The sequence below is a fragment of the Pseudophryne corroboree genome, chromosome 7, assembly GCF_028390025.1.
Source record: "Pseudophryne corroboree isolate aPseCor3 chromosome 7, aPseCor3.hap2, whole genome shotgun sequence".
NCBI classification, from domain to species: domain Eukaryota; kingdom Metazoa; phylum Chordata; class Amphibia; order Anura; family Myobatrachidae; genus Pseudophryne; species Pseudophryne corroboree.
Genome location: NC_086450.1, coordinates 112,570,895 through 112,596,510, shown reverse-complemented (window position 1 = coordinate 112,596,510; position 25,616 = coordinate 112,570,895). Strand labels below are relative to the sequence as shown.

At 42.8% G+C, this 25,616-nt stretch overlaps 1 protein-coding gene across 1 annotated transcript in view; it reads left to right on the top strand.

The window, feature by feature from the left end:
* The first annotated feature begins 2,152 nt into the window (after positions 1 to 2,152).
* The window catches only part of TNFAIP6 (TNF alpha induced protein 6), a 77,036-nt gene continuing 53,572 nt past the window's right edge, over positions 2,153 to 25,616 (top strand). The window contains exons 1-2 of the mRNA XM_063932290.1: positions 2,153 to 2,440; positions 21,385 to 21,522. Of these exons, the coding sequence (XP_063788360.1) occupies positions 2,341 to 2,440; positions 21,385 to 21,522 (238 nt within the window). The 5' untranslated portion in view covers positions 2,153 to 2,340. The remainder of the gene's footprint in view (positions 2,441 to 21,384; positions 21,523 to 25,616) is intronic.

Below are 25,616 nucleotides of genomic sequence, written 5' to 3'. Positions count from 1 at the left end.
GCTTATGTACAAAAGTCAAAATATCGGTTAGTAACTGAACATTTCTAAAAAGTTTTATTCAAGTGTAACTCGTGTTATGAAGCCCAGTATTGCTGGGTGGTGGTACAGTATATCATTTCTAAATAGCTTTGTCAGACATGCCACAATCCATCACAGTAAGAGGAAGCACTAATCAAAACATCCAGCCCAGTTACAGTAGGTTTAAACAAATCGCCTGTGAGCATTTCTTATGACCCATTACATAATCCTAATTTAATGTATGTTATGTGTTTATGTACTTGCCTGAACGTAAATGTAGTTATTATACATGTCCGTGCTTTGGAGCCTATCCTCAATACTCCCCTTGTAGCCACTATTTTACTGTATGTTCTGCTTTAGAGGGGCTTTTCACTACATATTAGAAATTAAAAATATTATTGTAACATTTATAACAGGTATTAAGAATAATGAACCTTTCACATATGAATTTAAAGGTGGAAAAAATACAAATTTTTTGAAGCAATCCAGGAGTATATGAGGTGTGTTTTTATTAACATACTGTAAATCATAGTGGTAAGCGATAAGAACAAGGATGGTGTTTGCCATTTTCCTTGGTTTGTTTCTTCAGGCTGTTAGTGGTTTTTTTTATTTTATTCTGCACAAAGTATACCATGGCAACCACAGGCAAATCATGTAGCGAGCAGAGAACCTTAGGGAAACCCCTCTGAGCTCTGACTGCTCTCTAGTGTAAAATCATACCCTGCTCATGCCCCCTCTGCCTTCACATGACATGTTGAGAGCTGTGAGCCTGTGTTTGTGTAACATGCAGCCATGTTTAGTAAACTCCAGAGATTTTGAAAAAGAGATTACAATTTGTAGGACAGCTAACAAAAATGACTATTAGATGGTTGCTTAAAAGGTACTTAAATTGCTATAATGAAACAGTAGTGGAACAGACCATAGACCTTCTGTATGTTCCTATGTGAAAGCTGCCTACCCTATCAGACTGGTAGTGTTCTATCACTGACATCCTTTGGTTAAATAAAAAATGATTGGTAAAACATTGCACGGTTAATAGTTGTTACATCTTTGTTAGATCACTCGGGCTTCCTCCATAAACACGTGCCCCAATCCAGTTCTTACTGTACATGAAGGTAAGTAATAACTAAGTAATAAAAGGTCACTAATTAATAGTAAATTATGCAAACTATAAATGAGAGACAGCTTTACAAGGTTTTGCTGCACCTTGTTATAAGAAAATTAAAAGATTTTATAAAATCAAATAAGAAAAAGTAAAAATAAGAAAGGAAGAAACTTCCCAATGTTGTTCTCCCACAATTGCCCCGTGTCCTATACAATTATTTGGCCAGTATTGTGGGTCACCCAGATAATTGAACAGTGTATTGCCAGGACCAACCACTATTGCTGAAATCATCCAGTAAGTCGGAAAGATTTTATAATTATTCAGCCAAATATGGCAGTGTATGCACTACTGACATTGCCCATGTTCCTTCACAGTGGAAGAATGGGAACAAGTCTCCACCCCAGAATGCAGATATCATGTGGCCATACACTGTGAAATATGGGCCTAATTCAGATCTGATCATAGATGTGCTAAAACCCAGGGTGCAACCTCACCCCTTCCCCCGTAGCCAAAATCTAACCAACCCCCACTGCTTACCTCCCCGGCGTGGCGAGGGATGCTCGTTCAGGATCCCGGCTGTCGGGATTCTGGCACCTGGCTGAAGTGTCTGGATTTCAGCGTTGGTATTCTGACTGCGGGGATCCTGACCGGATCCCTGTAAAATGTACAGTATGTCTCTTTTGCTGGTTCTTCGCAGTGCGCTGGGGTGAATTTGTTTGTTTCTTCTTGTTAATATTGGAATACTGTAAATTGTCCAGACATAAACAAACCTTATCACAAGCACTTACCATCTACAGTATATATATCCTGAATCTATAACAATTCCACATTATCATACATTCTTTTTACTGTAGATTTTTCCATCCAAGCATACAGACACAAAGTTATCTTATAAAGACAGGAAAGTTGAAACAGATTAAGCAACCTTTGATGATTCCCCACCACAGAGTATGGTTGGTCATAACCACATGGGAAGTCATTCTGCTGGTTATATTATCGTCATCTTCTCCCTAGAAATATAATGTGACATCATTCTAATTGTGAAATACTACAGCTGTACGTTTAATTGGAGCAAACTCACTAAACTCACAGTAAGCAGGAAAAAAAAAAAAAAAAAGATCTTGCTTTAAAAGATCTGGTGACCAGATGTTTAAAAAGGGCTCCGTGAGATGCAAGAGTAGTTTCCTTGGAAGAAATCCCTCTTAAATAGCTGAAACATGAAAAAATTGATATTCTTCATTTTGATAGCCTTGCACTTGGATGAAACGTTTGAATGGGGAATCAGGAACGGAATATTCCACAATTCAATCTGGCTAGGTATGTGATTAATCCTATTGACTGTTTTTTACGTACACAAATGTTAGTATCATTTGCAGCAGAGTTAGGAATCCTGTGGTTCTTATACAAGTACAGAATTTGAGGCTCTCCCGCTGTTGTAGAACTACTAGTCCCAGCAATAGCTAGGTAACGTTTTCCTCTCATACAGCAAAACTAAGCAACCTCTATTTTACTACTGTGGAACTACAAGTCTCATCATGTCCTTACAAAGTTGTCAGGATATGTTTAGAGTTGTAGTTCTACAAAAGCTGTCGATTCCCAGGCTGTCAGAGTATAGACTACAGAAAGTGACATGTTTTAGAAGAACAATATTGGATTTATTCAAATGTTTACATTATCAAGTAAATATTTACAGTTCGTATATGATGTTTTAGTACAATTTCTTCATAGCAAAGAAAGCCTTTGATCTGAATTACTGGTTAGGTCACTTTTCCTGTAACAAAATTAGTTTGTTTCTCTACATATACATGTACAGTTCTGTGTATTTCGTATGGTTTGTGCTTCAGCTTTGAACTTTCATTTATATAATGCCTTTTCAGACTTCTTCAATTAACACTTTTTAAGTAACATTCTCTCCCTATAAAAGTTGACAGAACACCAAGGCACTGTGATGACAACCACTAGTATGTGCTCAGTTTCAATAAATATCAAAAGCCCAAAACTGCATGACTTTTATGCTATATGCTACAGATGTTATCGTAAAGCAAAATACTATTTTCTGATCAATATTATGTGCCTTGCATTATGCAAATGTTAATTTAAACTATAGTGAATTTTACTAAAGTTTGATACTGTAGTTTGCGTTCAGTAACGGGAAAGGGACACTTGAGCAAATGTTCTATAAGACGTCCCACGGTCCCAGTCTTACATAAACACATCACAGAGAAGAATTAATTGGCTGTCGGACTCCCATGGTCTTCATGGACTACACATTTATCAAAATGCAAATTTACAAATAAAGTGCAGAATGTTATTCCATGGAATGATAAGAAAAACTGTAGATAGTATCAGCTGAACTGTGTATTCTTCTTTCCACAGTGTGATCTCTTGGCCAAAGAATAGCCAGGTTAATCTTTCTAAAAGAATATGTAGAAATAAATACATAGATTGCTCTTTATGGCAGAAAAGAAATACTAAATATACACTAGTTTATTCTTTGTCCCATGCCCATGTTTAGCAAATTCAGTCCTAGTGCCTTTACAGGGTCTGATTAAGAGGTGCATGCTCCAGTATGTTGATGTCGGATACAATGGAGCAATTTTTGCTATTGCGCCAACTCCATACAGCATACGTGCGGTGATTGTCTTGCGATAGGACACGCACAGAGGATTTATTTGCAAAGTAAGTGCCAGATAATCAGCATTTGTGGATGTTGGTGATGGGTGGCTAGAAAAACGCAGGCATATCAGCCACTGTGAATTCATTCGCAGCAGGAGACGGCCAGGCGTCTTAGGGAAGACTTTGGTGAGCCGTTGTGCAACCGAAGTTTCCGTACATGAGAGGCAGGTGTGAGGCACCCGAGGTGGGCATAGCTGGTCGCTAGACAGCATATTTTCGCACTCACTCCACAAAATGTAATAGCCTCCAACAGGGGCTGGCTGGCAACTTTCAGCCTGTGGGGCAGACTCAAGCAAGTGGCCCAGCTTTTCATAGGGAATGCAGTGAGAAAATAGCCCTGGAACACCCTGCGCCCCTGCCCAGCCAGCTCCTAGCCTCCAATCTCAGGAGATGTTGGACTTTGTGCAGCAATTGTGTGCGAGTCTGCCCGTGTTTTTAAAGCAGCAATCATTTACAAGGTAAAACTAACCTGATTTTGCCTTGTAAATGATTGCTGTTTAAAAAAACGGGCACTCGCCAAAAATTCTCACCCCTCCGGAACTCGGAGGCTATTCCACTTAGCCAACCATACATGAGCGATCACAGCTGCAGTTGTGTGTACATCAGGCCCACAGTGAGCACTCAGCCTGGGGCTGCAGGTACAGGCTAGCTGGGCCACCTGTTGCCCATCACTGGTATAATGCATGTCTGCATGAACTTATAACATGGCATCACGTCTAAAAGAAGCATTGTCCCTCCAAACGAGAGACAGCTGACAAGTAGGAATTCTAAAATATTACTGTATAGCTATATGCACAAACACATACATAGTAATGCATAGGAAAAGAAAACTAAATTGGATTGAATGAACATTGTTGGTTTCATATTCCCTGCTACCCTATGCTATAGAAGTATGAACACCCAGCTACACATGAAAATGTATAACTGGATATTTATTAGGTTTAAAGTTCAACAGTGACTTTTGTTACTTGTTTCTATGAATGTCATCCCTTGTAACCCATTATTGTACAGCCTTACCGAATATGTTGGTGCTATTAATGTAATAATATAGTAAGGAAGATGAGAATTGATATACAGAAACTAATAAAAGTATTGTATTTCACAAATGAAACATTTAGAATGTTTGTGAACCTATATTTAGCCAACTTTCTCGGAAACAGTGACATCAGTGAGGCATGAGGCATGTATCCTAGCTAATACATAGGCTGTATTTATGTAAATATTGGCACAACCAAAACTGCCACCACTACTGTGCCTCATTCACAATGTATAATGCAGCTATTTGTGCTGGTGTGTCTAGATTTTCACTATTTGTGGAGCAAGATGTAGTCACTGGGAGAGGGTAGAATTGTGCAGCACAAAATTAATTCATTGGACGGAGCATGATGTTCGTCATTAAGTTCATAAAAATGTGGTTAAATAAACAAAAACGTATGGCAGAATTCACACGAGATTAGATCAGGGATGTCGAACTCGTGGGCCGCATTCAGACCCTACCGCATACTTTTGCAGGCAGGGGTCCTTTTGTGGCCCGCAGGGGATTAACTTGGGCCAGAACGGGGCTAAACTGCTTCCCTGGCGATGGGCTGTTGCAGGGCAGAGCTTGGAGAGTGACAGCAGCCGGGTGATACACAGCAGACGGGTGATACACAAAGCCGGCCCCACGCCCATAGGCTGATAAAAAAAGACATGCCTGACCATCTTTCTCTCACTGGCTTGTAGCTGCAGGTATGTCTGCCTCCCCTCTGCCGCCTCCTCCTTTCCCCTCCTCCATCTCTCTCTGGCTCTCGGCACGGGGGAGACTTCCATCGAGGTACACGTGTGCTGGCTGTGCCTAGAATAGAGCAGACATGAAGCACTGTGGTCTCTGCAGTGACTGTGCCACATCCAGGGTACCAGCCTGCCATACATACAATGCCTGTGCCCCATGCGGTGGTGTGAAGCAGGGAGCCCCGACAGACAGATTCAGCCCTTACAGCCGGAGTCCTGATGCCCTGACCTGTGAAGCAGCATGCCCACGAAGGAGCATTCTGCTAATCTAAGTCTCTGGGGCTTGCTGCAGAGGGGATGGGAGTACACTGGGGACATTATGTGTATCAGGCACTATACTGGTAGAAATTATGTGTAACTGGCAGTATATGGGGGACATGTGTAACTGGCACTATACTGGGGACATTATGTACAAATGACACTATGCTGGGGGCATTATGTGTAACTGGCACTATACTGGGGACATTATGTTCAAATGGCACTATGCTGGGGGAATTATGTGTAACTGGCACTATAGTGGGGGCAAAAAAATCAAAATATTCCAAAATAATAATCTGTTATTCAGAATGCTTCTGGTCCCAAGCATTTTGGATAAGGGATACTCGACAGACACACACACACACACACACACACACACACACACACACACACACACACACATATATCTTTTTATTGCGGCCCACACAAGACTTAGACCTTGATATTTCGGCCGAGTTGGGATTTGGAGTATGACATGCCTGGATTAGATATTCTTAAAATATTTTAACAAAAAGCACAACCATTCAAATATACAGGCGGTAGCTTTAAAGTTTATGCATAACTTTACGGTTTGTGGCTATGTACTAATAGCATAATGCAGAACTTCACAGAAGTCTCCTGCAGAATGTTAATTATCACTACAGATTGCATTACCTATTATTATCAATGGGGACTACAATCTGACCCTTATTTACTCAGGGTTATTCAGGGTTGTTAGCAAACCAAAAAAGCAATTGGGCAAAACCATGGGGGTAATTCAGACCTGATCGTAGCAGCAAATTTGTTAGCAGTTGGGCAAAACCATGTGCACTGCAGGGGGCAGATATAACATGTGCAGAGAGAGATAGATTTGGGTGTGGTGAGTTCAAACTGAAATCTAAATTGCAGTGTAAAAAAAAGCAGCCAGTATTTACCCTGCACATAAACAATATAACCCACCCAAATCTAACTCTCTCTGCAAATGTTATATCTGCCACACCTGCAGTGCACATGGTTTTGCCCAACTGCTAACAAATTTGCTGCTACGATCAGGTCTGAATTACCCCCCTTGTTGCACTGCAGGTGGGGCAGATGTAATGTGCAGAGAGAGTTAGATTTGGGTGGGGGTAGCAGGAGAGAGATCTTCCTGTAGCCTCTGACCGGCGCCGGTTCAGATTCTGGAAACAGACAGTGGGGTATATTTACTAAGATGGGAGTTCTATTTAAGATGGGATGTTGCCTATAGCAACCAATCAGATTCCAGGTATTATCTTCTAGAAGGTGCTAGATAAATGAGAAGTAGAATCTGATTGGTTGCTATGGGCAACATCCCTTCTTAAATAGAACTCACATCTTAGTAAATTTACCCCACTGTGTGCATGCATAGTGTCAGATTTTCCCATAGGAGTTTTTCACAAACATGAAAACTCCTCCAAAATATAAAACTTGCAGGGACAGCGGTTATAGGGCCCAATTCAGACCTGATCGCTGCTGTGCGTTTTCGCACAGCGGGCAATTATCAATGCGCATTGCCAAACAGCGAAAAGCTGGTGCGAAAATTTAAATCGCAACAGCCATTCGCAAGCCGATTGACAAGAAGAGGCTGTTTGTGGGTGGTAACTGGCCGTTTTCTGGAGTGTCAGGGAAAACACAGGTGTTCCCAAGCGTTATCTGGGAGGGTGTGTGACGTCAGCTCCGGACCTGATCAGCCTGTTCTTTTCAAACTGGAGGAGTAAGTGCTGGACTGCGCACAGACAGTACACCCTGGAAAAACCATTTGATGGTGAGTGAGGTGCGAATGGATTTGCAGCTGTCCGCTGACTGATGGACATTTGCAGCACAGCGTACACATGGAATCGCACGCTTGCACGGGCCAAATTTACATTCCCCTTGGGCGGCGACTATCTGATCGCAAGACAACAAAATTAACAGCACAGTGATCAGCTTTGAATTTAGGCCCATTGTTACTGCTCTCCCTGTGAGATTCCCTAATTACATAGAAGGGATATTTTCATTAAAAATGAAAATATTTACAGCAAAATGTAATGTTAATAATCATGGCAGTTCTGCAATTATTAACACATATGCCCATTAATGTGTAAACAGGTACCACAGTGTTTAACCATGAAAGATATTTTTGGACTTCTACATTTGCTACTCTATAGATTCAAATAGGGTGGCAAACCATGCCACAATGCAGAATAGTTCCTCACATTTTAGCAGTACCATTCAGTGCCCCATTAGGTCATGCCCCTTTCTGCTGGAAGCTATGTACAATAGCTGATGCAATGGACATTATGTAATATGCACAAATTGGAGCAATTACTTTGAGCTTGGTAAACCGCCATCTCCTCTGCATGTTGGAGTTAACCATATTAGGGAATGACAGACGATCATCTAAATTACCATTTAATGTGAAAAATATGCGGTAACTGAAGGTGACTCTTGTTTATGCTTTATTTCACAACAATTTACCCAAATTCTTTATAAAAAAAATTGTGTTTCTTTTTCAAACAGTATTATGAGTGACAGTGTGCTGTTTGCAAGCAATTATTAGGCCTCAGGAAACCCCTACCTCATGAGAACATCACAATTTTTTATGATTAATGTCAGAATTCATTTAATATAAACTAAGGGGGTAATTCAGACCTGATCGTAGCAGCAAACTTGTTATCAGTTGGGTAAAACCATGTGCACTGCAGGTGGGGCAGATATAACATTTGCAGAGAGAGTTAGATTTGGGTGGGTTATTTTGTTTCTGTGCAGGGTAAGTACTGGCTGCTTTATTTTTACACTGCAATTTAGATTTCAGTTTGAATGCACCCCACCAAAATCTAATTACCCCTAAATCTCTTGGCTATGACAGGTTGTGTTCAACCCCTGTGAGCAGTAACGTTAAGGGGTGAGGATAGCTGTTTATGATAGTTTAGTTGCAACCTACAAGGTAGGTTTCTATAAGTTGGATTTTTGTAGGGTGACCAGACTATGGGCCTAATTCAGACCTGGTCGCATGTAGGCTATTTTTTGCACTGCTGCGACCAGGTAATCGCCGCCCACAGTGGAGGGGGGATTCACTGTGCAGGGCTGCAAACGCTTGTGCAGAGAGCTGCACAAACTGTCTCTGCACAGCTCAGGACTTACTCACCCGCTGCGATGAACCGGGACGGAGCTGACGTCAGGATCCCTCCCTGGAAACAGCCGGGCACGCCTGCGTTCGCATGGACACTCCCTGAAAACGGTCAGTTGACGCCCACGAACGGCCTCTTCCTGTCAATCTTCTAGCAATCGCCGGTGCGATCGCTATCTTCGCTAGATCTGTCGCTCCCAGGCGACGGCCGCCGCCTGGGAGCAACGTGCCTGCGCATTGCGTTCCATGCGCAGGCGCACTTCAGACCTGATCACACCGCTGCGAAAAACGGCAGCGTGCGATCAAGTCTGAATGACCCCCTATGCCTTTAACCTGGGACACTCATGAATTACACAGGTTCTGTGGCTGCTTAAAACCAGGTGAAATGCAGGCTTGTACTCAGCCAGCTACAGAACCTGTGTAATTCATGAATGTCCCAGGTTAAAGGGATAGTCTGGTCACCCTAATTTTTGTCTTCAGTAAGGTAATGTCACCATCTACTGTAATCACTTTTTCTTCTGGAAATCCCTTCCACCCTCCCCGTCACTTTCCTTATAAGCTCTGGCATTAGGTGGGAAAGAACATTAGTAAGTGACCACCTTGCAGTAATGGATTTCATTGTGCTCTCCCTAACAATACAATGGTGAGGCTGATCTGTTACCCTACTGTGGTCAGCCAGCGGCACCATCTGACTGGGTGGGTGAGATCATTAGTCATATTATTACAAATCGAGTCAACAATGTCGGATGGCATTGACTCAAGTATTATTGAAGAGACAATAGCTCATTCACCATGTATAGAATTGGCACGGCTGGTTCCATGTATGTACGCATAACCATGAGTATAGAATAAGGGTTTAAATATACACCCCTATACCAACCGTTAGACACTGTTTTATACCCCCCTGCAACCTGAATAGATAATGTCAGGCAATTCATAGGGCACCTCAGTGAATAAGGGTATAATTCCAGTAGTCAACAATTTTGAGGTTGGTTTCAGGAATCTTTGCACACACACAAAAGTGATATTGATACAATAAAGACACATAAGTGAATTTGATATCGATTTTTATTCAGTGTATTGTTTGTAATCTTTGTCTTGCAATTTTTCACATCATCAGGCATTTTAATTTTATGATATTAAAAGTTAAATTTTAATTATACTTACCTTCTTTCTACAAGTGCGCCAACAAAGAGACAAACCTTTCCTTTCCAGTGTTTTTCCTCTACTTTTTTGTCTATGGCAGCACCCCCTAGATAGTATCATGAATTGATTCATAATATTTAAATTGGGGAACCGTATCGTCTATTTGAAGCATTGTCAATCTGACAAAAGTCTAGTGCAGAGGATTTCCATTTCCCCTTTTTCCTTAATCTACGGCATATAACATCAGCAAGGCACCACAACACTGCAAGCCTACACTCAAGGTCAGACATCTAGCTATTATCTCAAGGACACGCTATACAAGTGTTCCCCTAGTGAACTTCTACTGACCGCTGGTGCTCCCCACACCCATACCTGTATTCATACACTGCTATAGAGAGAGAGAAAGATAGATAGATAGATAGATAGATAGATAGATAGATAGATAGATAGATAAGAAAGAATGGAAATGTAATACCACCAGAAACAGTATAACCTGCATCACGTGCTGTAATAAAGGCTGTCAGTCATATAGTCACCTGAAGTGTCAATGCTTCGGTCCCCTTCCGGACCATTTTCAAGACCACCAACAATTACAGCAGCAGCTCTCAAGCCAAAAAGCACCTGCAGTTACTTGCAGGCTTGACAGTGGCTGCTGTAATTACAGTATTGGCAGCTTTGATTCAAGGGACAATGGGGCAGATTTATTAAGCCTGGTGAAGTGATAAAGTGGAAGGTGATAACGTACCAGCCAATCAGCTCCTAATTGTCATTTTTGAAACCCAGCCTGTAACATGGAAGTTAGGAGCTGATTGGCTGGTGATTTACCACCTTCCACTTTTTCACTTCTCTAAGCTTTAATAAATCTGCCCCAATGTGTGGCGGGCCCTGTGTGAAACAACCCCTAGTCACAACCCTGCTGTTGCTGTTCACTCCCCCTGCGATGGTACACAATAGGCCCTTCATAAATTTCAGCTCCAGGCCCATGTGGTCCTTAATCTGGCACTGGGGATCAGCATTAATGGATAACTGATTAACCATGACGTTCTAAGAAAAGGTACTTCCAGCTGCTCCCTCACCTCAAATTATTGATTGTAGGAGGTGCGTTTTCTGGGAAAAAGTAACAAAACATTAGGAGTGAGAACATTTTGAGCTTTAATAATTACTAATGTTCTAAAATAGTGGATATTTCTCTTTGGCCCAAATATTTGGCAAATAAGTACTTACATTATCCAAGACTATGTGATCTGATCTATGAAAAATGTAAGTGCTGTGTTAAACTAGCAGAGGAAAGCTGGAACCCAGGAAAGTTTATCACCGTGACAGTTTGTATTTCGTAGTATTAGTTGAAGACACAAGAGCTTACAGTTCCCAAGAGCCCCTAGTTCCTACTATATGCTACTACTGGCTCAGACGTACCACAAGCATTGTGATACCACGTATCACTGCATTTCTGTATCTGAGGCATTCACATAGTTACAAAACCATTGTAAATGTCAGTTATCAATGTAATGTTTCTTATTTCCCCAGTGTGCTTTCAGCTCTACTATAAGGTTAGGACAACTGTATTTTGTATTTATCCTTTGATTTATATTATTGTTATAGTTAAATAAATAAAAATAAATGACACAAAAAGTTGAAAAGAGGATATAAATGTTTTTAAATAAGATAGTTTAGTGCAGTGGTTCCCAAATTCGTTCCTCAAGGCACCCTGACAGGCCAGGTTTGGGCACAGGTGTCTTAATTACCACCTCCGTCAATTTGATTTAACCATCGGTGCACATTGCTCAAGCATGGATATCCTTAAAAACTGGACTGTTACAGTACCTTAAGGACTGAGGGTCTAATTCAGATCTGATTGCAGCAGCAAATTTGTTAGCTAATAGGCAAAACCAGGGGGATCATTCAGACCTGATCGCTCGCTAGCGTTTTTTGCAGCGCTGCAATCTGGTCAGAACTGCTCATGCTTATGCACCGCAATGCGCAGGCGCGTCGCACGGGTGCAAAGCGTATCGTTGCTGTGCAATGGGTTTTACAAAGAACCCATTCGCACAGCCGATCGCAAGGAGATTGACAGGAATAAGGCGTTTGTGGGTGGCAACTGACCATTTTCAGGGAGTGGTTGGAAAAACGCAGGCGTGTCCAAGCGTTTGCAGGGCGGGTGTCTGACGTCAATTTCGGCCCCGAACAGTCTGAAGTGATCGCAGCGGCTGAGTAAGTTCTGGGCAACTCAGAAACTGCACAAAGTTTTTTGGTACCGCACAGCTGGACATGCGATCGCACACTTGAAAAGCTAAAATACACTCCCCTGTAGGCGGCGACTATCTGATCGCAGGACTGCAAAAAACTGCTAGCGAGCGATCAGGTCTGAATGACCCCCATGTGCACTGCAGGTGGGGCATATATAACATGTGTAGAGAGAGTTAGATTTGGGTGGGGTGTGTTCAAACAGAAATCTAAATTGCAGTGTAAAAATAAAGCAGCCAGTATTTACCCTGCACAGACTCTGCCTGCACATGTGTTATATCTGCCCCCCCCCCCTGCAGTGCACATGGTTTTGTCCACTAGCTAACAAATTTGCTGCTGCGATCAGATCTGAATTACCCCATGAGTTCAGGACCCACTAGTTTAGTGAATGCCATAACCAACTCATCACTACTTGGGTGGAAATAAAAATATAAGGGGTCTATTTACCAAGCCCTGCAAACTCACCCCCAGCAGCTTTTAGCTAATATGCCTAAATTGCTGAAGCAAGGTGGCATTACATGATGATGGGTGGAGGCAGGTTCACTGTGCATATGCAGATCTGGTCATGCGACATCAGTTGCAGTGCCCCAAAAGCTGCAACTTGACTGACATGTTGCTAGGTGCAGTGATGGATGGCGTTCCAGAAAGCAGGGGTATGTCGACCCCATTCTCTGGGCGTGTCGAAGCCAGTGGCTTTTGGATGCAGCCCCACTAGCCTGTCAGCGTGATTTTATCGGACATCCTGAGTAACCTGAAGGTTACTCAGATGTCTGATAGTCATGCAGTTGATCCGTTGCTGCATCTTCACATGCAACAGAAGTTCATAGAATCTGTCAGTGGACCTCTTTTTACGTAAGATGCCTCCGGCAGCTTTTGCATAAAAGATGCAGCAGCTGTGCTATAGCATCTATCTCTGAATTGGCCCCATAATCTTGTGGCTGGTGCCCCATCCCTCATGATAAACCCGTGGCGCACTAGTTATTTGCTAATTAGACAAATCAGCAGTAGGCGCCATATACTGTAAATGTATAGGTAATAATGTGTTTTAACATGTTATATTTAGTGCTCTATGAATATTTATAATATTGCATGTTTAAAATGTATAGACTATGCACTTATAAGAAATGTATAAAGTATATTTTTTCCAAAAGGTTTTGACATTTGGAAACAAATTACCCTTGGGACATTCTCACATAGGAATTGATATGTCAATGTCCCTGGCCCCCGCAAGGGTCTTTGGTGGTGGGACTAGACAAGCAATTTTTTTGAGATGCAGTCCAGGGGGTATTTTTGTGTGTCTCTATGTAATACATAGACACACAGGTGAAGAGACAGTTTTGTTGGTTTTCAGAATTTCTTGTTGTGTGGTATTTTCTGTGAAAGGGAGAGGCAATTGAAATTCAAGTTATATTTACATTTTGAAAGAGACTATGCTAAATCAGATTGTGCTTAGGAAAGCAAACTGGTTTGGGCTATATATATATATATATTAAAATGGAAGCAGGAAAATGCTTTATCCAGTTGTTTAACTTCTTTTGAAATGTAGTCTGTATTTATCTATATTTTGTGAGAGAGCATGATTGGTTAAAGAGACCACAGGGCGGAACTATCTACCTGTGGGACTGTAAGAACAGGATAAAAATTGGGAATGTTAAACTATATACCTTCTGTGACATCAAGAAGTGTACTGCTGTGAACATCTGTATGCTGTACCTCCTTCCAAAAGGGAAGAGTCTTTTTTAAGACTATTGAGAAATAAATGTCTTGCCTTCAAGACGAATGCTTTATATTGCAACCAACAGGAGTGCAACAAACGCAATCTCATTCTCCGGCTGTTTTAGGTTGAGACCAGCATCTCCATGCACGGCTCTCTGCCAGCTACCATGCAGGGCTTGGTCCATGTGAGGGAACAAAGGGAATCAGCTGACACCAATTAGGTTGTGTCAGCAGCGTGTCTACGCATAAATAGCAGTAAGCGGTTCCAGTAGCCGATGGGAGGAGCCTGGTAGTGGCAGCAAAATACAGGCAGTTACTGACAGTAAGAGGGAATCCCCCAGTGGTGCAGCTCCAGTGTGATTGCTTGGTGCAGGCAGCGAAGTGCATCTGGTCACCGTCATATTTATAATTAGTACTGTATTATAAGCATGATGCAGACTTGAACAAGTCAGCCATAATTGCTCTTATATTGTGTGCACAGAAATAAATGCATGTGTTTGCCTGTGGGCAGAGATGTACACATCACTGTGTACAAACCTTCTTGAATTCATAGTCATCATCATCAGGGATCACTGAACCAACCCTATCCCTGGCACTGTTACGCAATCTGTCTAGCCTACTATTCCATTCTTTCTGTATGTAGCCTATGTGAGACCAGTTACATTCCTTCAGCCACGAGTGGAGATTCAACTGATTTGTGCACAACTCAGCAATGCCTGTAGAGGTGTTTGCTTGGCTCCAACCCATGTATAACGTGAAACATGCAAGATAAGCTCAGCAAACGGACTTACGTTCCACTCCACGTAAACTCAAAAGTGCTTGAAGCTGGAATTGTGGCATGGAATATTATAATGCACTTTGAGTGGTGGAGTCTGCACATACTGATGGTGTTCCTGTTTGAGTGGTGTCCACAAAATTAACACACAGTATTTTTAGATTTCCACTAATGTAAAGCTAACCAACGCATGTAGCAGTCGGGTTATACCCCTATACCCCTCTGTAAGCAAAACAGTTGTAAAAAAAAAAAAACTACACATGTGAAAATAATAAATGCATACATTTTGGTTGCACGAATTTGCTAATTATGTGAGCCATCCATCATTAACTAAATTCTTCCACCAATGGGATAGTCCAAGCTGTAATCCATGACATTACTAAAGAGATTACCATAGCCTTTGAGACAGTTATAACATTGCATCTGCTGTCTGGAAAATCAGTACATACCCACTACTTCCTATGCTTTAACTTTTTTTGCCTTTATTTAATTTCCACTAAGGGCCTATGTACCAACCCTATTTTTACGTAAATCATCTGGTAATTACATTTTCTAAGTTGTATTGGGACTATTTGGGTCATTCAGAGTTGTTAGCAAACCCAAAAAAGTAGTAATTGGTCTAAACCATCTGCGATTCCATAAATATTAAGTGCAGCACATACTTTCTTGAGATGTGAGATTCGACCGGCGTGCCCGCTCATCGCGCTGTAAAGGTACCTAAAATGTGCATATAATCCTTCGATTTCTCTCACAGATGCGGTCGAAGGTTAGCACCGATTATCTCACAAGTGTATGGGCACCATTAGATTTGAGTGGGGTGTGTTCAAACTGAAAACTAAACTGCAGTGTAAAAATAAAGCATCCAGTATTTACTATGCACAGAAACAATATAACCAACCCAAATTTAAATCTCTCTGCACATGTTACATCTGCCCCACCTGCAATGCAACATGGTTTTGCCCAATTGATAACTTTTTGGTTTGCTAGCAACTCTGACTAACCCCCTATGTAGCAATAGCCCAATGCAGGAACTATCACAGATATCTCCTGCAAATTGGCAATTAGTGCTGCAGACCGTAGGTATCATCTTCACCTTTTTCTTATGGATGCATTCTCGCTGGAGAGGGATGTTGTGATCCATCATGCTCCATCCTTCTGATATTTTTTTGAGGAAAATGTCACACAGGAGAACTGAAGTGTGAGACGGTGAGGAGATGTGAAAGGAAATGCATATGCAAAAAATCCTGAAAGTTTGAGCCGGGATGTAATTTGCAGGTGGTCATTCCGAGTTGTTTGCTCGCTAGCAGTTTTTAGCAGCCGTGCAAACGCTGTGCCGCCTCCCACTGGGAGTGTATTTTAGCTTAGCAGAAGTGCGAACGAAAGGATCGCAGAGCGGCGGCAAACTTTTTTTGTGTAGTTTTAGAGTAGCTCAGTACCTACTCAGCGCTTGCGATCACTTCAGACTGTTCAGGTCCTGTTTTGACATCACGAACACGCCCTGCGTTCGCCCAGCCATGCCTGCATTTTTTCTGGCATGACTGCGTTTTTCCTGGCACGCCTGCGTTTTTCCGAACACTCCCTGAAAACGGTCAGTTGACATCCAGAAACGCCCTCTTCCTGTCAATCACTCTGCGGCCAGCAGTGCGACTGAAAAGCTTTGCTAGACCTTGTGTGAAGCTACATAGTTTTTTGTAATAGTACGACGTGCGTGCGCATTGTTCCGCATACGCATGCGCAGAAGTGCCTTTTTTTTTTTGCTCATCACTGCACAGCGAATGAATGCAGCTAGCGATCAACTCTGAATGACCCCCAGTGTGTTCCTTGCAACTGCTGACCCTGCAAACTAAGGGGGTAATTCAGACCTGATCGCTGCTGTGCGTTTTCTCACGTTTTCTCACTGCCGCGATCAGGTCTGAACTGCGTATGCACTGCAATGTGCAGGCGCAACGGACCGCAGCAATGGGGAGCGCCGGTTAGCGACAGGATGGTGCGAAAAATCTGAACGCACCGGCGATCGCATGGAGATTGACAGGAAGAGGGAGTTTGCGAGTGGCAACTGACCGTTTTTAAAGAGTGTCCGGAAAAACGCAGGAGGGACCAGGCGTTTGGAGGGAGGGATTCCGACGTCCGCTCCGGCCCTGATCATCGCAGCAGCTAAATAAGTCCTGGGCTGAACAGAAACTGCAAAAACTTATGTTTGTGCAGTTCTGCAACACATGCGATCGCACACCTGCACACAGCTAATACTCTCCCGCTGTTGGCGACGACTACCTGATCGCAGGGATGCAAAAAACGCACCCTAGCGATCAGGTCTGAATTAGGCCCTAAGTTTCATACTGTACATAGCAGTGTTACTATGAAAAACCATGCCTCAATATGGATTAATACATATCGCAGCACTACTGTCATGTTTGCAGGGCCGGCTCTACCATTTGGCAGCTTTAGGCAGCTGCCTAGGGCGCGGGGATCTGGGAGGAGGGGGGCATCATTGAGTCTGCCTATCCTAAATTTAAGGATGTCTCCGAAAGTAACATCCTTGTTGTACTATGCAAGTGGAGCTTATAAGTCACACTTCATCTGGAGGGCTGGGAAGTGGGTATTGGTGATGGCTGGGGGCAGTAGGCTGAAATTTTGCCTAGGGTGCCGAGAAACCTTGCACAAGCCATGCATGTCTGATACATAGACCCCTAGGTGTGGTTAACTTGCAGACTTGTCTTTATTTCAATGCTATCTGGTATCTTATGGTTTGCATATCATATAGGCACCACAAAAGGGATAGTACATGAACTTATTTCCTCAATAACAGGTTACAGTATAATGAAATACATTTCTAGATCATGTATGGAAGGAATCAATCACCAGGTGGTTCACCAACCCCTTAGTCTTAGTTCTTACCAGTCTCATCAGGTGGAAGGTGACACTCCATATCCCAACAGTCTGACAGGTAATCAAAGAAATATGTTTTTCACATTTCTACCTTTCAGCACTGGCCAAATTCACATGCTGTCATGCTACTGTATGTCCCTAAGTAGGTGTTTGTGTATTGCGGCCCATAGTTAGGTAATTGGCTCATCTATAATGGGTGCAGGGTGTACATATAAAATTATACTTACCCCTTCGGAGTCCCACGGCGATCGGCGATGCAGCCAGAAATCACTAGGAAAATGATGTGGCAGCCATGTCCCAGTGTTTTACACATATGCAGTAGATATGTCCATGGGAATAAGGCACGGGTGCCATGTTCCCAGAGACTTGGCATTCGCAGCAGACTGTGGCACTAAGCCAGAGTCTATAGTGCTGCGGCCACTGGTAGAGAGGTGGGTGACTGCAGGGAGCCTGTACACTCTCTTCTCTTAATATGCCTCTGGATTGGGTATATCTCCACCTTTTGATCTGTCAACCTAGAACATGTTGACCTAGAAACCATGTCGACCTAGGAACCATGTCAACCTAGTGACTATTGACCAATAGTGGTCGACCTAAACATTGTCGACCTAGACAGTGTCGACCTTCAGACCGGATCCCATATCTAATATAGGTGCTGGATTAAGTATAGTTGTGTCTCCCTCCTGTCTGGGATGTCTACAGTAAACTTTAGAGGTACAATGGGTACCAGGGGATGCTAATGACGAGGTATAGCCTCAGAAATTAAGGGTGTCTCACCGAGTCAGTGTCCCTCTTATTTCTCTCCTACTCTACCCCTCCTCCCTCTTCTCTCTCCCACCAATTTTTCATTCTCACCCTCTGTTCTTACCTCCACCATGTCCACCTCCATCAGGAGTACAGCCACTCTGACCTAACCAGCAGGTCCAGGCTGCATGGGAAGGTAGGCAGGCCATGGGATCATACTAAAGGGAAGAATGTCTCCCAGCGCTTGGTTATATCGAGTGAACTCTATACAAACAGAATCATCAATAATCACACAATTCAAAGGAATAAAAATAAATTTTCTTTTATTAAAGATAAGCTATGGGGATTTCCATAAAAAATGTCTTTTACTTTAGTCTAGAATATTAAAAATTATACAGTGACTCCTAATACCGGTATACTAAAAAAATAATAAGACAACAGGACAAACAACATAAATAACATGTACGATAGCGGTACGCTGTCTTTTAGCGATTTATCCACTAATCACTCATGGGTGAGTCTTAAGTCCCAAAGTATGTAAATTATTCCAAGATAAACCTCACTGAAAAGTGAGTCTTAAGTCCCAGGAATGAGGTAGTTTTCCACATTGATTTGTATCAACAAAGCAGTCTTAGTATACCTTCCATTCAGGTCACAATTTTCTGGGGTCAAATTGCACAGTTCCCTTTTATGCACAACCTGTGGAAAGTCACTTACTTCAAAACCGCAAAGAGACAAACGACGGGTGTCTGCCGGCAGACAAAAACACAGTGCCTCAGTGATCAACTAGTTTCGCCTGTCTCAGCAGGCTTCCTCAGGATAGCCGAGTACACCTAATCCCCGCTATTTAAGCCCCCGTGCGGTTTCCGTTTCTATAGTGACCAAATACTCACAGCGTTCAGCTGCGCTACGTCATTTCCGGTCCTTGTGGCTGGTTCCTCTATCTGTGTTGCCGGTCGCTTAGCAACCCTCTCTTCAACCACCGCCACGTCTTGGCTGATGCGTCACGTCACTTCCGGTCCTCGTGACTTTTCTCTTTACATACGTCGTCTAGGTTACTTCTGTAACTTCCGTCCCAACGTCTCCATTTGTATATAAATGGGATAGTGATTATTGATGATTCTGTTTGTATAGAGTTCACTCGATATAACCAAGCGCTGGGAGACATTCTTCCCTTTTGTTGTTCTAATAACGAAGAGGATAGTGGAATCCTCTTTTTGTTCTCCAGAGCAGCTGGAACTTGTCGAGTGAAGTAGGAATAAGCGCAGTCCCCTACCCCTTCTTTGTACATGGGATCATACTGCTCATCTTGTTCTGGAACCTTCATCTCCCGCTCTGTGGGGCACAAATGACAGCATGGTAGATACACTGCAGCCAGGTCATGGCCATAATTAGTGGCAATTAGGTATCTCAGGATGGGCACACGCTGCATGCGTCTGCCTCCGCCTGTTTCACACTGCAGGTCATAGGCACACAACTTTGTTCCATTATAGTGATTCTTTTAGTGCTTGAGAAAATATACATACACTTTTATGTATGTAGACAGCAATACAGTAATCTTTTTAGTAGCTAGAGTTGGCCCTGAACAGAACAATTCACTGGAAAATTAATTATAATTGACATTTCTGAAAAACATGTCAAGGTAATATAGCAGTTATACAGTATACCACATAAAGAATAAACATTTATTTTTAGTACATTTGCTACAAACCAGATCCGAACAAAGGTGAAATAGGGCCCATGTCTACTTGCATTTTCCCCTATTGCACTATCACTGCTTCCTGCAAACAGGCACAGCCTCCATGTTCTACCAACATGCTCTCTCAGCACTGCCCTGCACTGTACCAGCTGTATTTTCCACATTCCACAGTAAACACTTAACACCTTGTGGTGTAGGAGGTGACCTTAATCCACAGTCCCTCAGAGACTGCTGCCAGTGTGTGTTGCTCATGCCATGAAGTAATTGCTATTCCGAGATGTGAATATTGAATGAGACAAGGATTGTGTAGCATTAAAATTACATTTCTTTTATTGTATAATTATTACTGGTTGAGTATCCCATATCCAAATATTCCGAATTACGGAATATTCCAAAATACGTGGGTTTTTTGTTAGTGAGACTGAAACAGTGAAACCTTTGTTTTCTGATAGCTCAGTGTACACAAACTTTGTTTAATACACATAGTTATTAAAAATATTGTATTAAATTACCTTCAGGATGTGTGTATAAGGTGTATATGAAACATAAATACATGCTGTGCTTAGACTTGGGTCCCATCACCATGATATCTCATTATGGTATGCAATTATTCCAAAATACGGACAAATCCAATCTCCAAAATACTTCTGGTCTCAAGCATTTTGGATATGGGATACTCAACCTGTATAATACATTTTGCATGAAAAGAGGGATTTTTTTTTACCTCAGATGCACTGTGAGTGGAGAAACGTTAAGTAGAGAAATTGAAGACAGGATGATAATTGAACAGCAAGCCTTGTAGGAGACTGAAATGGGTCTAACCACATAGGAGGAAACTCTGACATAACCAAAACAATGGAATAGTCTGTGTTTTTATAAACCAAATAAAAAAAGCCTTTAACAAAAGGATCCTTGGAGCCTTTCCGCTGGTTTTTAAATTGAAACTATGGGACATTTCTTTATGGATTATAATCTACAGGAAACAACAAATTAGTAGGTTTACATTGAAACAATGTTGCTAGGGTAACATACAGAATGAAAAATCTGGAATATATATATACTAAAGTACAGTATGACTTTGTTCTAATTCTGGGCCACTGTCCAATACTCTCAATGAAACCGATCTTGTGTTTCTTTCTGACAGATTTGTACTACAGTATATGCAATGCTGGAGGTAGATTAATGTCTTGGATTGGATACTGCTAAACAATATCCTAATTGTTACTTGTTATATTATTCAGAACAAGCAGCTGGAGTTTATCATCGAGAATCACGGAGTGGAAAATACCAGCTTACCTACAGAGAGGCCAGGGCGGTCTGTGAATATGAAGGCGGGCAGCTGGCCACTTATGATCAACTGGAGGAGGCGAGGAAAATAGGTATATAAGTCATTGTGCTTTGGTATATTCAGAAGTGTATAATACATGGTTTTGCAATTTAGGGAGAATGGCAAATTCTCCAGAGGAGTAAAGGCTGGAAAGAGAGCAGATGTGGGCCAGTAGATAGCAACAATTTGAATTGTAACATATATGAATTTAACTAGCAAAAAGGACCAGACTGACCAGTACAGAGTACAATGACCAGTACAGAGTACAATGACCAGTACAGAGTACAATGACCAGCATTAATTAGCTTGCTGATAAATTTCTCATCACCACCGCTTGTCACCAGGGAGGTGCATACTGTATGTATCAAAGCTTGCAGAGAGATAAAGTGGGGAGAGATAGAAGTACCAACCAATCAGCTCCTAACTATCATGTTAAAGGCTGTGTTGAAAAATGACAGGAGCTGATTGGTAGGTGCTTTATCTCTCTCCACTTTATTTAGCTCACAGCTTTGATACATTTGTCCCTAAGACCTCACTCCCTCAGAATTCTATTAATTTCAACACCAGATGTAGCCACCACCACATTTTCGCAAAAACACCACATAAACGATGGGGGCGTGGCCATGTCAGCAAGGGAGTAGGAAGCGGTTTCCCTGAGCACCCCGGTCCAAGATCCTGATTGCCCAATTTAGTGATGGGAAATCTAGTTCAGTTTGGTGATTAGTTCATTATGATCTAGTTCACTGAAAAGATTAGTTCAGAAGATTAGTTCATCTAGTTCATTTAGTTCATCATTTCACTCACTGACTCTGAGACTGAAAGGAGTGATTAGATTTAGAACTAGTCTAGACTACTACACATAGAGTAGGTATTTCTAATACTAGCTCATTGTAGGAGTTATAGGGGTATATGCAATTGCGGTCGAATTCCCGAAATTGTCGAATTTCGGGTATTTTTCGCCAAAAATAAATAAATTCGTCAATGCAATTCAGTGCTTTCCGTCAAAAAAACGGACTTTCAAAATTCGACTTTTTGAAATTCGACTTTTTGCAAATTCGACTTTTCTGCAATGATACAAGTGCTGCAATTCGACAAAAGCATATTCAATTCAAGTTTGGAAATTCGACAGCAGTGCTTTTAGACAGCAAATTCGTCATTTTCAATCCGCCACACTTTGGAGGGTGAAACCAATAAAAAAAATTTAAAACATGTTTTTTGGTGGGTTTTTTTCGTGGTAATATCAGATCTATTTATATTAGAAGGGATTAGGTACTTGGTTTGTCTTTTTTAGAGGCACAAGTATTATTATTGGTTTTTTTTAAATAATATATATATTTTTTTTATTATTTTTTTATAGATGGAATGGTAAAATCCCTGAAAAAAATGGCGTGGGGTCCCCCCTCCAAAGCATAACCAGCCTCGGGCTCTTCGAGCTGGTCCTGGTTCAAAAAATGCGGGGGGAAAATTGACAGGGGATCCCCCGTATTTTTAAAACTAGCACCGGGCTCTGCGCCTGGTGCTGGTGCAAAAAATACGGGGGACAAAACGAGTAGGGGTCCCCCGTATTTTTTACACCAGCATCGGGCTCCACTAGCTGGACAGATAATGCCACAGCCGGGGGTCACTTTTATACAGTGCCCTGCGGCCGTGGCATTAAATATCCAACTAGTCACCCCTGGCCGGGGTACCCTGGGGGAGTGGGGACCCCTTCAATCAAGGGGTCCCCCCCACCCAGCCACCCAAGGGCCAGGGGTGAAGCCCGAGGCTGTCCCCCCCATCCAAGGGCTGCGGATGGGAGGCTGATAGCCTTGGTAAAATGTCAAGAATATTGTTTTTTCCAGAAGAACTACAAGTCCCAGCAAGCCTCCCCCGCAAGCTGGTACTTGGAGAACCACAAGTACCAGCATGCGGGAGAAAACCGGGCCCGCTGGTACCTGTAGTTCTACTGGGGAAAAAATACCCAAATAAAAACAGGACACACACACCGTGACAGTAAAACTTTATTTCATACATCGACACACACATACTTACCTATGTTCACACGCCGACATCGGTCCTCTTCTCCATGTAGAATCCACGGATACCTGAAAAGAAAAGATCAATATACTCACCTCAGCCAGGGTCCAGAGATAAATCCACGTACTTGTTAAAAAAAACAAACCGGACACCCGTACCATGCCGGACTGAAAGGGGTCCCATGCTTACACATGGGACCCCTTACCCCGAATGCAGAGAGACCTCTCAGAGTGACAGCTGTCACAGAAAGGTCTCTAAAGCCAATCAGGAAGCGCAACTTCGTTGCGCTCACCTGATTGGCTGTGCGCTGTCTGAACTCAGACAGCGCATCGCACAGCTCCGTCCATTACTTACAATGGTGGGAACTTAGCGGCTAGCGGTGAGGTCACCCGCCGGTCAGCGGCTGACCGCGGGTAACCCCCGCAGACGGCAAAGTTCTCACCATTGAAAGTAATGGAGAGGCTTTGCGATGCGCTGTCTGACAGCTCAGACAGCGCACAGCCAATCAGGTGAGCGCCACGGAAGTAGCGCTTCCTGATTGGCTGAAGGGACTTCAGTGACAGGAGTCACGTGGTGTCCCGGCATTCGGGGAAAGGGGTCTGATGTGAAAGCATGGGACCCCTTTCAGTCCGGCATGGCACGGGTGTTCGTTTTTTTTTTTTAACAAGTACGTGGATGTATCTCTGGACGTGGATGTACCTCTGGACGCTGGAAGGTGAGTATAATTTTTTTCACAGGTACCCTCGGATCGTCGGAGACCGTGGCAGTCGGCGTGTCAACATAGGTAAGTATGTGTGTGTCGGCAGTGTGTAATAAAGTTTTACTGTCACTGTGTCTGTGTACTGTTTTTATTTGGGTATTTTTTTTTCAGTAGAACTACAGGTACCAGCGGGCCCGGTTTTCTCCCGCATGCTGGTACTTGTGGTTCTCCAAGTACCAGCTTGCGGGGGAGGCTTGCTGGGACTTGTAGTACTGCTGGAAAAAACAATATTCTTGTCATTTTACTCAAGGCTATCAGCCTCCCATCCGCAGCCATTGGATGGGGGGGACAGCCTCGGGCTTCACCCCTGGCCCTTGGGTGGCTGGGGGGGGGACCCCTTGATTTAAGGGGTCCCCACTCCCCCAGGGTACCCCGGCCAGGGGTGACTAGTTGGATAATTAATGCCACGGCCGCAGGGCACTGTATAAAAGTGACCCCCGGCTGTGGCATTATCTGTCCAGCTAGTGGAGCCCGATGCTGGTGTAAAAAATACGGGGGACCCCTACTCTTTTTGTCCCCCGTATTTTTTGCACCAGCACCAGGCGCAGAGCCCGGTGCTGGTTTTAAAAATACGGGGGATCCCTGCCCAATTTTTCCCCGCATTTTTAGAACCAGGACCAGCTCGAAGAGCCCGAGGCTGGTTATGCTTTGAAGGGGGGACCCCACGCCATTTTTTTTACGGGTTTTTCCCGTTTTTTCCCGTTTTTTTAAATCGCAGCAAAATCCGGCAAATCGGCCGTTTTTCGCCCGCGGAACTGTCGAATCCGTTTTTCATTGAATATGGTGAATTCCGGCAGCCACCTGCCGGAATTCACCTGTTGAATTGTGTCGAATTAAAAAACGTCGATAAGTTGCCGCGATTCGCCGTGAATTGCATATACCCCATAATCTTTTTCAAATGATCAGATGTGTGTAATATGTCATATTTTTTTATTTTTAAGAAAAGCAATAAGTTATATAGCAACCTTATAGTGACATATGTATCTCTGCAATATTAATCCAATTGTTGGTACTCCTTTTTACTTCATAATATGCATGTGAAAGACCCAAATCCAGAGTAATGTCATAAGTCACTTTTAGTTTTTTCTGCTTTTAAAATACAGTAATTAAAAGAAAAAAAAAGTCCCTTTGCCCCAATGTAACAGACCTTAGAGAGATAAAGTGGAGATGTTGCAAAGTAACCAATCAGCTTCTGTCATTTATCTTCAACAGTATATAAAGTGACAGAAGCTGATTGGTTGCTAGGGGCAACTGCTGAACTTTATGTCACTTGAAGGTTCATAGTACATATCCCCCTGTGTCTTGTGTGGAGTAATCATACCCTACAGCAGGCATGTCCAAACTGCGGCCCTCCAGCTGTTGTGAAACTA